The following is a 13,818-nucleotide window of genomic DNA, read 5'->3' as shown; positions in this document are numbered from 1 at the left end:
TCAAGATAATAAGGATGATTGTTAAGGACTTGATTTTTTTTTTTTTTCACGCAGACACTACTATGTGAAAATTATGTGTTTTTGTACATGTCTTAAAGTTATTGTTTTACTCACAGACAACCCACATGCTTTTGATTAAGTTCAATGATCATTTTGATGACCTCAAATTTTAATATTCTTACAAGTTTGTTGAAACTATTTACAAATAGAAATATATTAATTATAAAGGAGTATAAAAAAATTGTGATAGAATATTCCTCACTTCTTTGGAGTATCTTTCATCCTCGTATTAAGTTATAAGTCTCTTTAGTTCTTAAAAATTATGAGTTAGTTTTAAAATTTATAAGAAGTATAATGTAACTATTTTTTTTTTATACAATTCATTTTCTTCATTACATTGTGTTATTGTATTTGTCGCAACGTCTCGAAAAAGAGTCCGAAATGACGATAAATAATATTAAAATTCGATAGAGTCGTCATTAACCTGTTATTTACCTACGTACTGTTAGTTCATCTAATTACTACTTGTTGATTAATAGTTAGACTAATTCTTGGCCAAAGAACTAGTAGTCTTGGTCTATATTTATTAGAGTTGAGATTAGGACTTTAGTTATGTAAGGAAAAGATACTAGCACCCCCTACACACCCATTCTACTAACTGTACCCAATTAATCATCAATTATCCCTAAATTAAATGTAATGGTCTTTAATTAGCTCCTTTAAATTAAAAATAAATAAAAAAGTAAATAAAAATTCTAAAGAAAAAAATGAAAACTATAGTGCAATTTAGGAATGTCCAATAAGACCTTCAAATATATGATCTTTTTCCCAAAGATCCTCTCAAAACTAATATAGGTAAGGTCTGCAATATCTTTTTACCCTTAGTTAAATCATTGAAACGCACACACATACATAAAAATCAAATAAAATCATCAAATATGAGCAAAAAGAGTCCTTAAAACATTCCCAAATTTTTTCAAAATTTATAGAAATTTTGTGAAAATTTCCAACATTTTTCCAAAATTTTTCTTGGGATTTTAAAAGATTTTTCCTCATTTTTTGGTATTTTTATTTTTCTATTTTTTTTATCATTTGAGTCAAAATAATTCATACAAAATTTATTTATTTTTCTTTATTTTTTTTTAAAAATATATATTTTTGATATTTCCTAATTTTTACTATTTTTTCCAATTTTAAGAAATTAAAAATTAATTAAAATCAAATTTAAAATAAAAATAAACAAACCAACGGTTTAAAAATCAAACCGATTAACCGGTCTGAACCGGGTTTGACCCGATTAGAACAAGTGGGCCACATGTCAGTCAGTTAGGCTCTCTCTCTCGATCAAAACACTCTACTTTCCTCTCACAATTGTCTGTGTGACTCGATTGTTTTTATGTGTGACTGTCTTCCTCACCCTATGGAATCTCTATTTAAAAATTTTAGGATTCAATCAGTTTAATATTGATTTAATCAATTAACACTAAACTTTCTTCATCAGCATTTATCCTAATTTTCTCACATTTCTCACATGTTTATTTTGCTAATTTACAAGTTTGATTTTGAAACTGAAGATTGCTTGCCCACTTTTACCTCTATATTTTTTCTTTTTATTTTCAAAAAAAATTATTTCCTTGTATTTCATTTTTTCTTTGCATTTTTTTCCTTTTTATGGAATAAAATCTATATAATTTTGTATATTGCCTCTCCAAAAAAATGAAAATTATTAGTCTTTTGTGATTTTTTTTAATCTTTATTATCCCACAGTATATCTTAAATTTAATTTGATTAATTCGACTTTGAAAAACTCAATCAAACTAATTGAAAATAATCAAGTCGAGTAAACTAAAAATTTCCCATTCAATTGATTAATTAATTAATTTACGAAAAAATATTGAACCCTAGGGACAATTTGGTCCTTGGAGAACAGTCCAGTGGTTGGCCGTCCCGCACTGCTCTTGTCGTTTTACGTTTTACCAAATCATCAAAGGGACCCTTCGAAACTGACAGCAGAGTTCGCTCAACTACTAACCAAGGCGCACACCTCTCTTCTTTCTTGATCTGCCGTTTTTGCTTTTGTTTTTGTTGTTGTAGGTGTTGCGATTCCAGCAATGGCCGCTGCTGCGAGTTTGGTGAAGCTGAGTGCTTCGTCTTCGCAGTTCATCGGGCAACAGTCCTTAACCTCGCGCCGCGGATCCTCCGCCCCCATCCTTTCCCGCCGGATCGCCCTCCCGATCCGCGCCGCTTCGTATTCCTACGAACTCGTCGAAACCGCTGTGAGTTCTTTCCTGCCTCTCAACTCATGAGCTTTGTTTCTAATTTTAGTTTTTTATTTTTGATTTAGCAGCATGTTTTGATTCAGATCATTGTATTTTTTTGATTGATTAATCTCTAAAGATATGCTGTTGTTGTTACAGTTGTCGGATTGTGCATGGATCTAATATAGAAAAAAAATATATAACCTTCATGGCCGATTGATCTTTGCTCTACTCAAAATGAAATGTATAATTTGCAGATCCTGATTCAATTGCCATGGATTTTGAATAAGTTTTGTTCTGAGTTATTGAGGTTGACCGTTTATTGCAACGGTGGTTGACCTTTTTATTGCAGATTAATCTGGTCATTCCTCTTACCATCCTTATTATTGGTTTTTTTTTTTTTCCACTTGAATCTATTTCTGCTTTCTGGTCACAAACTTGATCGCTTATATTCCAACAATTATGAGTATCAATCAACTAATTTTACTCTAATTTAAATCGTACGTGACTGTGCCTTTAACTTATTTATCACGCTTATTTAAATTCTTAGAAAAAAAATTATCAGAAAAATTAGATAAAACTTGTTGCTGCTAGTTTTGTCCAACTCATAGAGAAATAAAATTCTTTCATGCTGCTAGTGTCTTATCTTTTCTTTTCCTGCTGTGAAAGGCATTCAAGTGTAGGTTGAATTTTTTTCAAATTGCTCATAGGATATATTTCTCATTGCAATATTGCTGCTTCCTTCACATGTCATTACTGTCTTAACATGCTTACATTGCTTATATGAAACAACTTTGACTCCTTATTCTAGAGTTCATTTTTTATTTTGTTGCATCATATTATAGAGTTCTTATTTATGCTGTTGTAGTAAATTTTTGGTTTATTTAAGTCTCCATTTGTGTTTCATTTCCTTCATGGTTCATGAGAAATGAACAAGTGCATATGCACACATGGGAGAAATGGAAAACACTGAAACACTTATGGAAGATAACTTGATTTTTCCTCTTAGTATGAGGCTGCTAGTTCGTGTTTAGCATTCTTGTAAGCTTTATTTTCGTATGAGGCTGCAAGTTCGTGTTTAGCTGTACCGGTCTTAATTGCTCTTGATGTTTTTATTGTTGGTTTAGAAAACTATTGCTTCCCCTGGTCGTGGCATCCTTGCCATTGATGAATCAAATGCAACTTGTGGGAAGAGGTTAGCATCCATTGGCTTGGACAACACAGAATCCAATCGACAGGCTTATAGACAACTTTTGCTGACTACTCCTGGATTGGGTGAATACATTTCTGGTGCCATTCTTTTTGAGGAAACACTTTTCCAGTCTACAACAGATGGGAAGAAGTTTGTGGACTGCTTGCGGGAGGAAAATATTGTACCTGGCATTAAAGTTGATAAGGTATGCTTTCAGCACTTGTTCTAGATTTTGGCTAGTTGTTCTATCCAAGCTCCCAATGTGAGATTTAGTTCATGTAATGTGATTACTCATTTGTTATTTTTAAACATGATTTTAGGGTTTGGTTCCCCTACCAGGATCAAACAATGAATCTTGGTGCCAAGGTTTGGATGGTTTGGCCTCAAGATCTGCTGAATACTATAAGCAAGGTGCTCGTTTTGCAAAGTGGTAAGTAATTTTTCTCTTTTGCATCTATTGACACTTTGTGAACAATTTCTTGCTGGTTGTATGCTATCTATGTAGTTTCTGCCTAGTGGGTTAAAATAAAGTCTTATTCTAGTGTTCTCTTGCTAGTACTTTTGTTAACTGTGTGCAATGTTGTAAAATTTATAGTTTTGCGTCTTTTTTGTGTCTAGGCGAACAGTTGTTAGCATTCCCTGTGGTCCATCTGCTTTGGCTGTTAAAGAAGCTGCATGGGGACTTGCTCGTTATGCTGCTATTTCTCAGGTTCAAATTTGATGTCTAGATTGCAAAAATATTGTTAAATGGGATGAAAAATGCAGGATGACACTGGTGAAAAAGCTCAATGTGCTTGATACAGTATTAATCTAACTTATATTACTGCTTTACTGATATTTTTCCCTTGTTTGACATTGTCATGATTTTTTCATGTGTAGGACAACGGTCTGGTGCCCATAGTGGAACCTGAGATTCTTCTTGATGGGGACCACCCAATTGAAAGGACGCTTGAAGTGGCAGAGCGTGTGTGGTCAGAAGTCTTTTACTACTTGGCAGAGAACAATGTTTTGTTTGAAGGGATCCTACTTAAGCCCAGCATGGTAACCCCAGGGGCTGAACACAAGGAGAAGGCTTCTCCAGAGACCATTGCCAAATTTACTCTCACAATGCTTAAGCGGAGAGTACCTCCTGCAGTTCCTGGAATCATGGTACAAATTCCTTAACCATTTTGTGATATGCTACATTGGTGTTTTGTGTTTTTTGGCATGAGGAATTTAAATTGTTTTTTTTGTAGTACCTCCTGCGGGTTCCTCTCTTATTTTTATTCTTTTTTTTTTTTCTCGTACAAAATTTTTAATGTTTCTAGTTGGTAGTTTTATAATTGGATGATGCATTTGAATTGATTTTTAGCCTTAAAGGTGGTTATCATGTCTTGAATATCGACTCCAATAAGCTTAGTTATTGTAATCCCACAGTTGATGTAGGGCATAATCTGTAACTTAGAAGACCTTCACTCGGTGAGGGTAATATTGCTTTTGTGGCTTCTAAAATTGCAAGTCGTGCTTGTCAAACTGTTGCTATTGAATAACAAATTTTTTGATCTTGTGATGGAGGACCACTTATACCCCCTAGGCTGCCCATTCGGCACACGTATTTTAGGTGTAGGTTTAGGAAAGATGTGTATGGAGGACCTCTTTGTATTTTTCAGAGACTTATTTTAGTATTTGTAATTATGTGTTTAGTTGGGTCCTATTTGTAAATATGTGTTGGTTGTATTAGTGGTTTAAGTGCTAGACTTGCTAGTGGATGTACAGTTATTGTTTGAATCAATTGCAGTTTCCCTCTCTCTCTCTCTCTTCTGCAGGTTTTGGCTGTTCTTGTTGTTCTTCTTCTTCTCCTCCTCCTCTTACCTCGCTTCTAATTTTGTGTCTCACTTCTGTTCTGTTCTTCTCTTTCCGTTCTGTTCTCCTCTTCTAATTTTGTTTCTCAATTCTATCTATATATGTCGACTTTAATACCTGTCCTACATCAAATTGGTATCAGAGCAAAGCACGATCACCATGCAGCCATTCAAAGTCAAAAATTCCAGAAACTTTCCAGAAAATACTAGTTGTATCTATCCCTAAAATTTGAGCATCCTTTTCCAGCAAACAAACTATACCTCCTCCCTCACCACCAAAATCAGACAACCCCGAAAAACCACCCCTCATAAATTCATTGCTATATGATCATCGAAGAGGCCCCACGCTCCGGCTGACTTCTTACTTTTATTTGAGCACCCTTTTACAGCAAACAAACTGCACCACCTCCCTTACCACGACACCCCGACCACCAAAATCAGACACCCCCGAAACACCACCCCTAAAAAATTCATTGCTATATGATCATTGGAGGGAATTCCAGAAACTTTCCAGAAAATACTACTTCTTCTTGGCAAAAATTGCAGAAACATTTAATTGAGCACCCTTTTCTGGCAAACAAACTACAACACCTCCCTTACCACCAAAATCAGACACCCCCAAAACACCACCCCTCAAAAATTCATCGCTATACAATCATCAGAGGGAATTCCAGAAACTTTCCTGAAAATACTAGTTGTGTCCCTAAAATTTGGGCACCATTCGAAGTTAAAAATTCAAAAATTCCATGAACTTTCCAGAAACGATCATCAGAGGGAATTTCAGAAACTTTCCAGAAAATACTAGTTGTGCCCCTAATATTTGAGCACAATTCAAAGTAAAAAATTCAAAAATTCCAGAAGCTTTCCAGAAAATACTAGTTGTGTCCCTAACATTTGAGCACCATTTGAAGTCAAAAATTGCAGAAACTTTCCAGAGAATACTAGTTGTGTCCCTAAAATTTGAGCACCCTTTTCCAGCAAACAAATTACAACACCTCCCTTACCACCAAAATTAGACACGCCCGAAACACCACCCCTAAAAAACTCATCACTATATCATCGGAGAGGCCCCACGCTCTGGCTGAAAAATTGCCAGTCGACTCCCCCTTAAATCCCCCATTTCCTGCGTTTTTCTTCTTGCAAAGCCACCGTCACTGGAATCTTTACCCTCTGATCTACCACTAGCTGGACCCCATCATCAGAGGTCCATTGCCGGCGGTTCATGCGCTCCACATTCTGGCCACGTGTATGCGGAAGTTGCTGCAATTCTCCTGTTTTGCCCAGACTCGTGAGATACTGCCTCCTGCCTTGAGAATTTGAACTTTTTCCTGATATTTTGAAGCTTTCTACGGAAAAATTGAATTATCAAGCTTGGTTTGCATTCCTAAGATCATATACGGCCTAATATTGGGCTGCCTGAGAAAATTTCAGAATTTAAGCGTCTTCAACATTCAGATCGAGTTCCAACTACTGTTTGACAGCTGTTTTCCTGAGAATTAGAGATTAGGGACTTGAGAAATTGCTGGACTAACATTGGACTTCGATGGTAACTCAATCTATGCTCCAATTCTTTGCAAGGTGAACAAACTATCACATTTTCTTGACTATTGTTTGTATGACTAGGGAAAATTCTTAGTTGCATAATTCCAAGTTTCTTTTTACCCTTTAAAAAAAAAATCTGCACTGTTCTGTAAATTCCTCTAGCTAACTCATTCATTGCATCCTTCATACCCATACCCAGTCAATCTCATGTTGCCATGTATGCGAGACCATATCCATTCATATGCATTACATTTTGTAGCTTCATGTTTGTGCATTGTAGTACTTTTAGGATTCATATCATTCATAGTCAAGTTTAGTCCTCCTCAGCATCATTGCAGCATATTGCATTAACCATGGTCACCAACAAAATCGTTGACCCCAATTCTACTAAACTTGTACCAAATGACACCCAATACTTGTCTGTCACTCTTTTGGAGTTCGTGGACCAAAAATTTGTGCACCTCACAGGCTCACACAGCAGTTTGACCAAGTCTTGAAGATGTTAGGTAAACACCCTGTTGTGGAAGACATAGAGCCATTTGTTAGGCACCCTAACGACTCCCCATATTTAGTAGGGTCAGCCCAGAGTATCCTTCCTACTCCCGGGGTTCCTTTAGTACCTAGCAATATGAGTCAGGCTCCAAAACAGACATGTAGGCCAGTTCAGCCCCTCTAGCCTAAGGTTAATCTAGAGTCTATGTTTGAGGAAGGTAACCTTGAGGAGTTTTAATGATCTAGGGTACCAATTTAACCCTAGGCATTTTCCACATTTCCCTAGGCAGGGTTGGGAAGACTATGGAGATGTCACAAGAAAGGTCAAGGTGGACATGCGTGCTTATGATGGGAAACTTGACCCGAGCTCCTTTTTATACTGGGTATTGGAGATGGAGGATTTCTTTAATTGGTAATTGGTACTGTATTCGAGGTGAGGATAAAGTTTATTTTGCCAAGATGGAACTTGTAGGACTAGCAAAGAAGTATTGGCAAACTGTACAACAAACCCTTGAATGGTTGGGTGAAACTTCTATGACCCAGTGGGAAGTGATGAGACAATGATTGAAAGAAAAGTACGTCTCTCCTTCCTTTAAGAGCTAGTTGTTCAATGAGCTCTTGAACCATAAAAAAAAACCACTACTATAGCTAGCTACATTGATCAATTTGAGAAATTGATATTTAGGAGTGATGTTGTGAGGTCACACATCACACTGTAGCTAGGTTAATGAATGGTCTTACAGAGGATGTCAAGCGAGAGGTTGAGTTGTCCTGTCCATAGTCTTTAGAGACAGCCTATCAGAAAGTGCTTGAAATTGGAAGGTACCTCAACTACTCTCATAGGTCTTCATCTCAGGTGAGTGAATCATGTCAGTCCAAATCCTTTCCTCAACCTAGACCTCCCATCCCTCAGTCTACCCCTAGAGAGAGTTCTACAAAGCAAATAGAGTCACATCATGTTGTTCGCTCTAGTGACTCAATATTCCTTAAGCTAGTAGCTCATTTGTGCAATGTTATCATTTCCATGCTAGAGGTCATATTGCTGCCTGTTGACCTCAACGAGCTTTAGCTTTAGAGCATGAGACTGATGATTTGCTCAATTTTGAGAATCAAGTTGTAGGTGCCGTTGAGTACCCCGAAGATAAGGGTGAGGTTGTAGATGATTTTGAGGAGGATGACGACCATTTTAGTGTGGTTAGGTGTGTCTTATCCACTACCATGGATTGTGAGAAGTGGAAATAGACCACTATTTACCACACTTTCATTCGTTGTGGTGATAGGACATGTTAGCTTGTTATTGATGGGGGTAGTAGCATGAATATGATCCCCGAGGTTGCTCTAGGAAGATTAAACCTTATAGGAGAGCCATGCCCTCAGCTTTTTAAGGTGAATTGGGTAAATAGGACAAATCTACTAGTTACCATGAGGTGTCTTATATCCATCCAAATAGGTGATTATAAGGATAGGGCCTATTGTGAATTTGTGATGTACTCCTGATGTTTGTGGCCCATGTCTTGTTAGGGTGACTGTGCTTGATCATGATTTAACCAATCATGGTAGGGAAAACACTTATGTGTTTAGGCACAAAGATAAGAACATCATTTTGACCCCTACCAAACCCACCCCTAAAGATCCTAAGTAAAGGAACAAGATGGTCTGTCAAGCCCTAGTTTAAAGAAATATTGAATTTCTTGATCATAGGACTTTTGAGTGAAAGATCTTAGAAAACAAGTGCATTTTAGTAGTTATCGCTCGAGAGGTTCCCTCTGAGGATCAAAAGTCTTCATGTGAGTGCCCACTTGAGGTAGGAGAGTTTCTAGTCGAGTTCTTTGATATTGTGCCTAGTGATACCTAATGAGCGACCACATATGCAAGACATTCAACATGCCATAGATCGCATCCTGTTCACAATTACCTAACTTGTCACATTACAGGATGAACCTTAAAGAGCATGTTGAATTGAATAGGTAGGTAAGAGAACTCCTTGACAAGGGTTTGTGAGACATAGCCTTAGTCCATGTGCTGTACCAGCTCTCCTAACTCAAAAAAAGGATGGATCTTGGAGGATGTGTGTGGATGGTAGAGCCAGCAACAAAATAGCCATCAAGTATAGGTTCCTTATCCCTCCCTAGACTTGAGAGTATGCTTGACATGTCAGCTGGCTCTAGTTGGTACTCCAAGATTGACTTGCATAGTGGGCATCACCAAATTAGAATTAGACTAGGAGGTGAGTGGAAAATGGCCTTTTAAGACCTAGGATGGTTTATTCGAGTGGTTGATCATGCCATTTGGACTTTCTAATGCGCTCAACACTTTTATGAGGGTTATGATACATATTTTGCAGCCATTCATAGGAAAGTTCCTAGTGGTCTACTTTGATGATATACTGGTCTATAGTAAGTCTAGGGAGGAGCACTTGATACATCTTCATAAGGTCTTTGCCACCTTGAGGGAAGCAAAGTTGTTTGCTAACCTCAAGAAATGCAGCTTCCTATAGTCTAGTGTGCTCCTTCTTGGTTGTGATTTCTGCACAAGGAATAGCCACTGATCCAGAAAAGGTTAGAGCGATTAGAGAGTGGCATAAGCTTAGGACTTTTACCGTGGTTTATACTTTTCATGAGCTTGCTACTTTCTATAGGTCATAGGGCATTTTGGCACCATTATGGCTCCTATCATTGAGTGTTTGAAGAAGGAGAGTTTCATTAGACCTCATCAGTTGCTAGAGCTTTTAGAGAGGTCACATAGAAGATGACTGAAGCTCCTATGCTTAGGCATCTAGACTTTGGTAGAATTTTTGAGGTGGCTTGTGATGCCTCTGGGATAGGGATAGGTATAGGGGGGGTCTTGAGTCAGGAAGGACATCCTATAGCATTTTTTTTTAGTGAAAAACACTGAGATGCTAAACAGAGATATAGCACATATGATAGAGTTTTATGTTGTGGTGAGATCCCTTTAACATTGGAGATACTAGTTACCCCAAGAGTTTGCACTCTTCTCTAACCACCTTTCTTTGTGATATCTAAGCTCATAGAAGAAGTTGAGTGTGAAGTATGTTGGTTGGGTGGAGTCCCTCAACGAGTACACTTTTGTTCTTAAGCATCGTTCTGGTGTTGAGAATAAAGTGGCTGATAACCTTAGCAGGGTAGGAATTATTCTCCATCTCTTGAGAGTAAAGATCGTTGGGTTTGATTGTCTGAAGGATGAGTACTCCACTTGTCCTGATTTTGGGATTATATTTCAAAAGGTGACTGAGGGCCACTGTTGGGATTTCGTAAATTTCATCATCCGGGAGGGATACCTATTTAATGGCACTAATTTATGCATTCCCCTTGCTTCCTTTAGAGATCTTTTAGTTTGGGAATTGCATGCCGGAGGGTTAGCTAGTCACTTGGGTAGGGATAAAACCATTGCCTTATTTGAGGATAGGTTTCATTGGGTTTCCTTAAAGAGGGATGTTACTGGGATAGTGAATCAGTGCCACATCTATCAGTTAGCCAAAGCTAAGAGACACAAAACTGGCTTTTATATCCTTATGCCACTGCCACACATGATGGATTTTGTTCTTGGACTCCTCAAAACAGCCCGAGGACATGATTCCATATTTGTTGTTGTTGATAGATTTTCCAAGATGGCACATTTCATTCTATGTATTAAGACTTCTTATGCATCTCATGTAGCTAAATTGTTCTTTAGTGTCTGATAGGGATATCAAGTTCTCCAGCTATTTTTGGAAGACATTTGGGAAAATGTGTGGGACTCACTTGCTGTTTTCTTCTGCTTGCCACCCTCAAAACTGATGGGCAGACTGGGGTTGTGAATAGTAGTTTTGGTCTGCTTAGGTGTGTTGTGGGAGAAAAACAGGGCAATTGGGTCTTGTTGCTACCTACTGTTGAGTTTGCTTATAATAATTCTGTGAATAGGTCCACCGGTAAGAGCCCTTTTGAGTGTGTATTCGGTTACAAACCCTGTGCACCCATTGATCTTGTTCCTTTGCCACCAGATGCCCGTATTTCTGAGCCTGCTGAGTCTTTTGTCCATCACATTCATGAGCTGCATGCTGAGTTTAGGGGAAAACTTGCTACGAGTAATATGGATTATAAGCTTGCTGCAGATGTACATTGTAGAGCTAGAGAGTTTAATGCAGGTGATGGCGTCATGGTTTGCATAAGACCTGAGCGCTACCCTAGAAATTCATTTAAAAAACTCCATGCTTGTGCCATTGGCCCTTTCCTCATCCTTAAGAAACTTGGACCTAATGCATATTTACTTGATTTATCTACTCATATGACCATTAGTCCAGTTTTTAGTATGGAGGATTTGATGCCTTACCAAGGCACTTTTGAGCCTCTTGGTTTGCCATTTGATGCCCATGCAGGTTCAGCAGCTCCTCAGCCTCCCTTTTTTCTCCATCACAGGAAACAGTAGAGTCCATCTTGGATGACGAGTTTTTGACGTCTCCTCAGGGTGGTTTTCATAGCTAACTGGTTTAGTGGAAAGGTTGCCTCGAGTTAGATGCTACATGGCTTGCCAAGGATGATGTTCGTGACAGCGCTCCTGGCTTGCTGGAGCTATAATTGCAATCCCACTTGCGGTGCAGTTCCTTTTGGCCGGGGGAGAATGATGGAGGACCACCAATACCCCCTAGGCTGCCCATTCGGCACACGTATTTTAGACGTAGATTTAAGAAAACTGTGTATGGAGGACCTCTTTGTATTATTTAGGGACATATTTTAGTATTTTTAATTATGTGTTTAGTTGAATCCTATTTGTAAATATGTGTTAGTTGTACTAGTGGTTTAAGTGCTGGACATGCTAATGGATGTACAGTTATTGTTTGAATCAATTGCAGTTTCCCTCTCTCTCTCTCTCTCTCTCTCTCTCTCTCTTCTGCAGGTTCTTGCTGTTCTTTTCCTTCTCTTCTAATTTTGTCTCTCAGCTCTTTTCTGTTCTTCCCCGTCTGTTCTTCTCTTTCTGTTCTGTTGCCCTACTGCTGCTGCTGCTTCTCTTCTTTCTCTTCTTTTTCTTCTAATTCTCTGAATTCTATCTATATATATCAACTTTAATACCTGTCCTAAATCATCTTGTTAAACCAAAATTAAGACTAACGGACATGCTCTATTCTTTACTTTCAGTTTTTGTCAGGAGGACAATCTGAAGTGGAAGCGACACTGAACCTGAATGCAATGAACCAAAGCCCCAACCCGTGGCATGTTTCCTTCTCATATGCACGTGCATTGCAGAACACTGTGCTTAAGACATGGCAGGGACGCCCTGAGAATGTTGATGCTGCACAGAAGGCTCTTTTGGTGCGTGCAAAGGCGAACTCTTTGGCCCAGCTTGGGAGGTATGCAGCAGAAGGGGAGAGTGAGGAAGCAAAGAAAGGAATGTTTGTCAAGGGATATACCTATTGAGCCATGGTTTGTTACTGTTGCAGCTCTTGGCCCTGGTTAGTTTAGATATCTGCTCTGTATCTTCGTGTTTCCTCTAGATAGTGATGGATACAGAGGAGTCGTAATTAGGTGAGTGTTGTACTTTTTATTTTTCACCTAAGAGTGGTTGAATAAAAGAAAAGGGAGAGCATTTTGAACAGTGCCCGCGGAAATGATGGGGTTGGTGGGAGTGAGAATATATGTACTATTATGTCTCTTGGGAATCCATGAATCTTGGGATTAATAACAGCACATCTTGATTAATGTTAATCAAAGTGGTGCTGAATATATTGTTCTGCACTTTTTATTTTAATTTTATTTATCTTTTTATGCTTTGGCAATGGGACACATACTGTATTTGCACAATTATGGTAGTGCCTTCCTGTTGGGAGAGGGGGAGGAATATTTTGTGGGACTGGTTTGGCAGCAGCTGACTAGGATAGTGGGGTGTTAGAAAACTGAGCTCCCAGTCTAAATTACATATTATTGTTCTTATGTTTGTTCATTTTTGCAGCATCTTTTGTGAACTCTATACTTCCAAATCCTTGTTAGAAGTTTTGTAGAAATCCATACCAGGAGAGCATTGAGAAGAAGCCAGAAAATCAATTGGAGGTGAAGAGAATGTTGGTTCCAATCTCAAATCAAAAAATCTCGATCAACCATATCCCTGAACCAAACTATGGGGTATAATTAAATCCTTAGCCGATTAAAATTTTAATTTGGTTAACCGGAATTAATCAAAATTATAATACGTTTCCAATTATATATATATATATATATAATATAAATAAATTTATTATACTTGTATATAATATAAATATATAAACATTTATAATATATATTTGCTTATTTACATGTAGATATTTATAATTTATATATTAATATTTATTTATTCGGTCGGTTAATTTGATTTTTGAAAAAAATTCTCTAAAATTGAATCGATAATTGAATACCAAAATTTTTAGAAAATTAAACTAAACCGATGAAAATTAAATTTTAACCGAACCGAACTGAACTTTTTTAGTTCGGTCAGTGATGACCGATTTTTACCTCAACCCTAGTTG

At 37.7% G+C, this 13,818-nt stretch overlaps 1 protein-coding gene across 1 annotated transcript; it reads left to right on the top strand.

Moving 5' to 3' along the window:
* The first annotated feature begins 1,940 nt into the window (after nucleotides 1-1,940).
* LOC131146787 (fructose-bisphosphate aldolase 3, chloroplastic) lies at nucleotides 1,941-13,067 on the top strand. Its single transcript, XM_058096577.1, has 6 exons — nucleotides 1,941-2,276; nucleotides 3,386-3,655; nucleotides 3,771-3,880; nucleotides 4,069-4,159; nucleotides 4,330-4,599; nucleotides 12,458-13,067. Exons 1-6 carry the CDS (start codon nucleotides 2,112-2,114, stop codon nucleotides 12,734-12,736), a joined length of 1,185 nt encoding a protein of 394 aa, XP_057952560.1. The 5' UTR covers nucleotides 1,941-2,111; the 3' UTR covers nucleotides 12,737-13,067.
* Nucleotides 13,068-13,818: the final 751 nt, after the last annotated feature.

The sequence above is a fragment of the Malania oleifera genome, chromosome 1, assembly GCF_029873635.1.
Source record: "Malania oleifera isolate guangnan ecotype guangnan chromosome 1, ASM2987363v1, whole genome shotgun sequence".
Lineage (NCBI taxonomy): Eukaryota > Viridiplantae > Streptophyta > Magnoliopsida > Santalales > Ximeniaceae > Malania > Malania oleifera.
The sequence above is the reverse complement of the archived record's forward strand: the minus strand, read 5'-3'. Positions and strand labels throughout refer to the sequence as shown.

Bases quoted from the DNA above. Each gene is read 5' to 3' on its own strand.
- LOC131146787 (XM_058096577.1), top strand. From the start codon at position 2,112: ATGGCCGCTGCTGCGAGTTTGGTGAAGCTGAGTGCTTCGTCTTCGCAG. The intron at 2,277-3,385 runs GTGAGTTCTTTC...TTGTTGGTTTAG, and splicing joins ACGAACTCGTCGAAACCGCT to AAAACTATTGCTTCCCCTGG. The intron at 4,600-12,457 runs GTACAAATTCCT...CTTTACTTTCAG, and splicing joins CTGCAGTTCCTGGAATCATG to TTTTTGTCAGGAGGACAATC.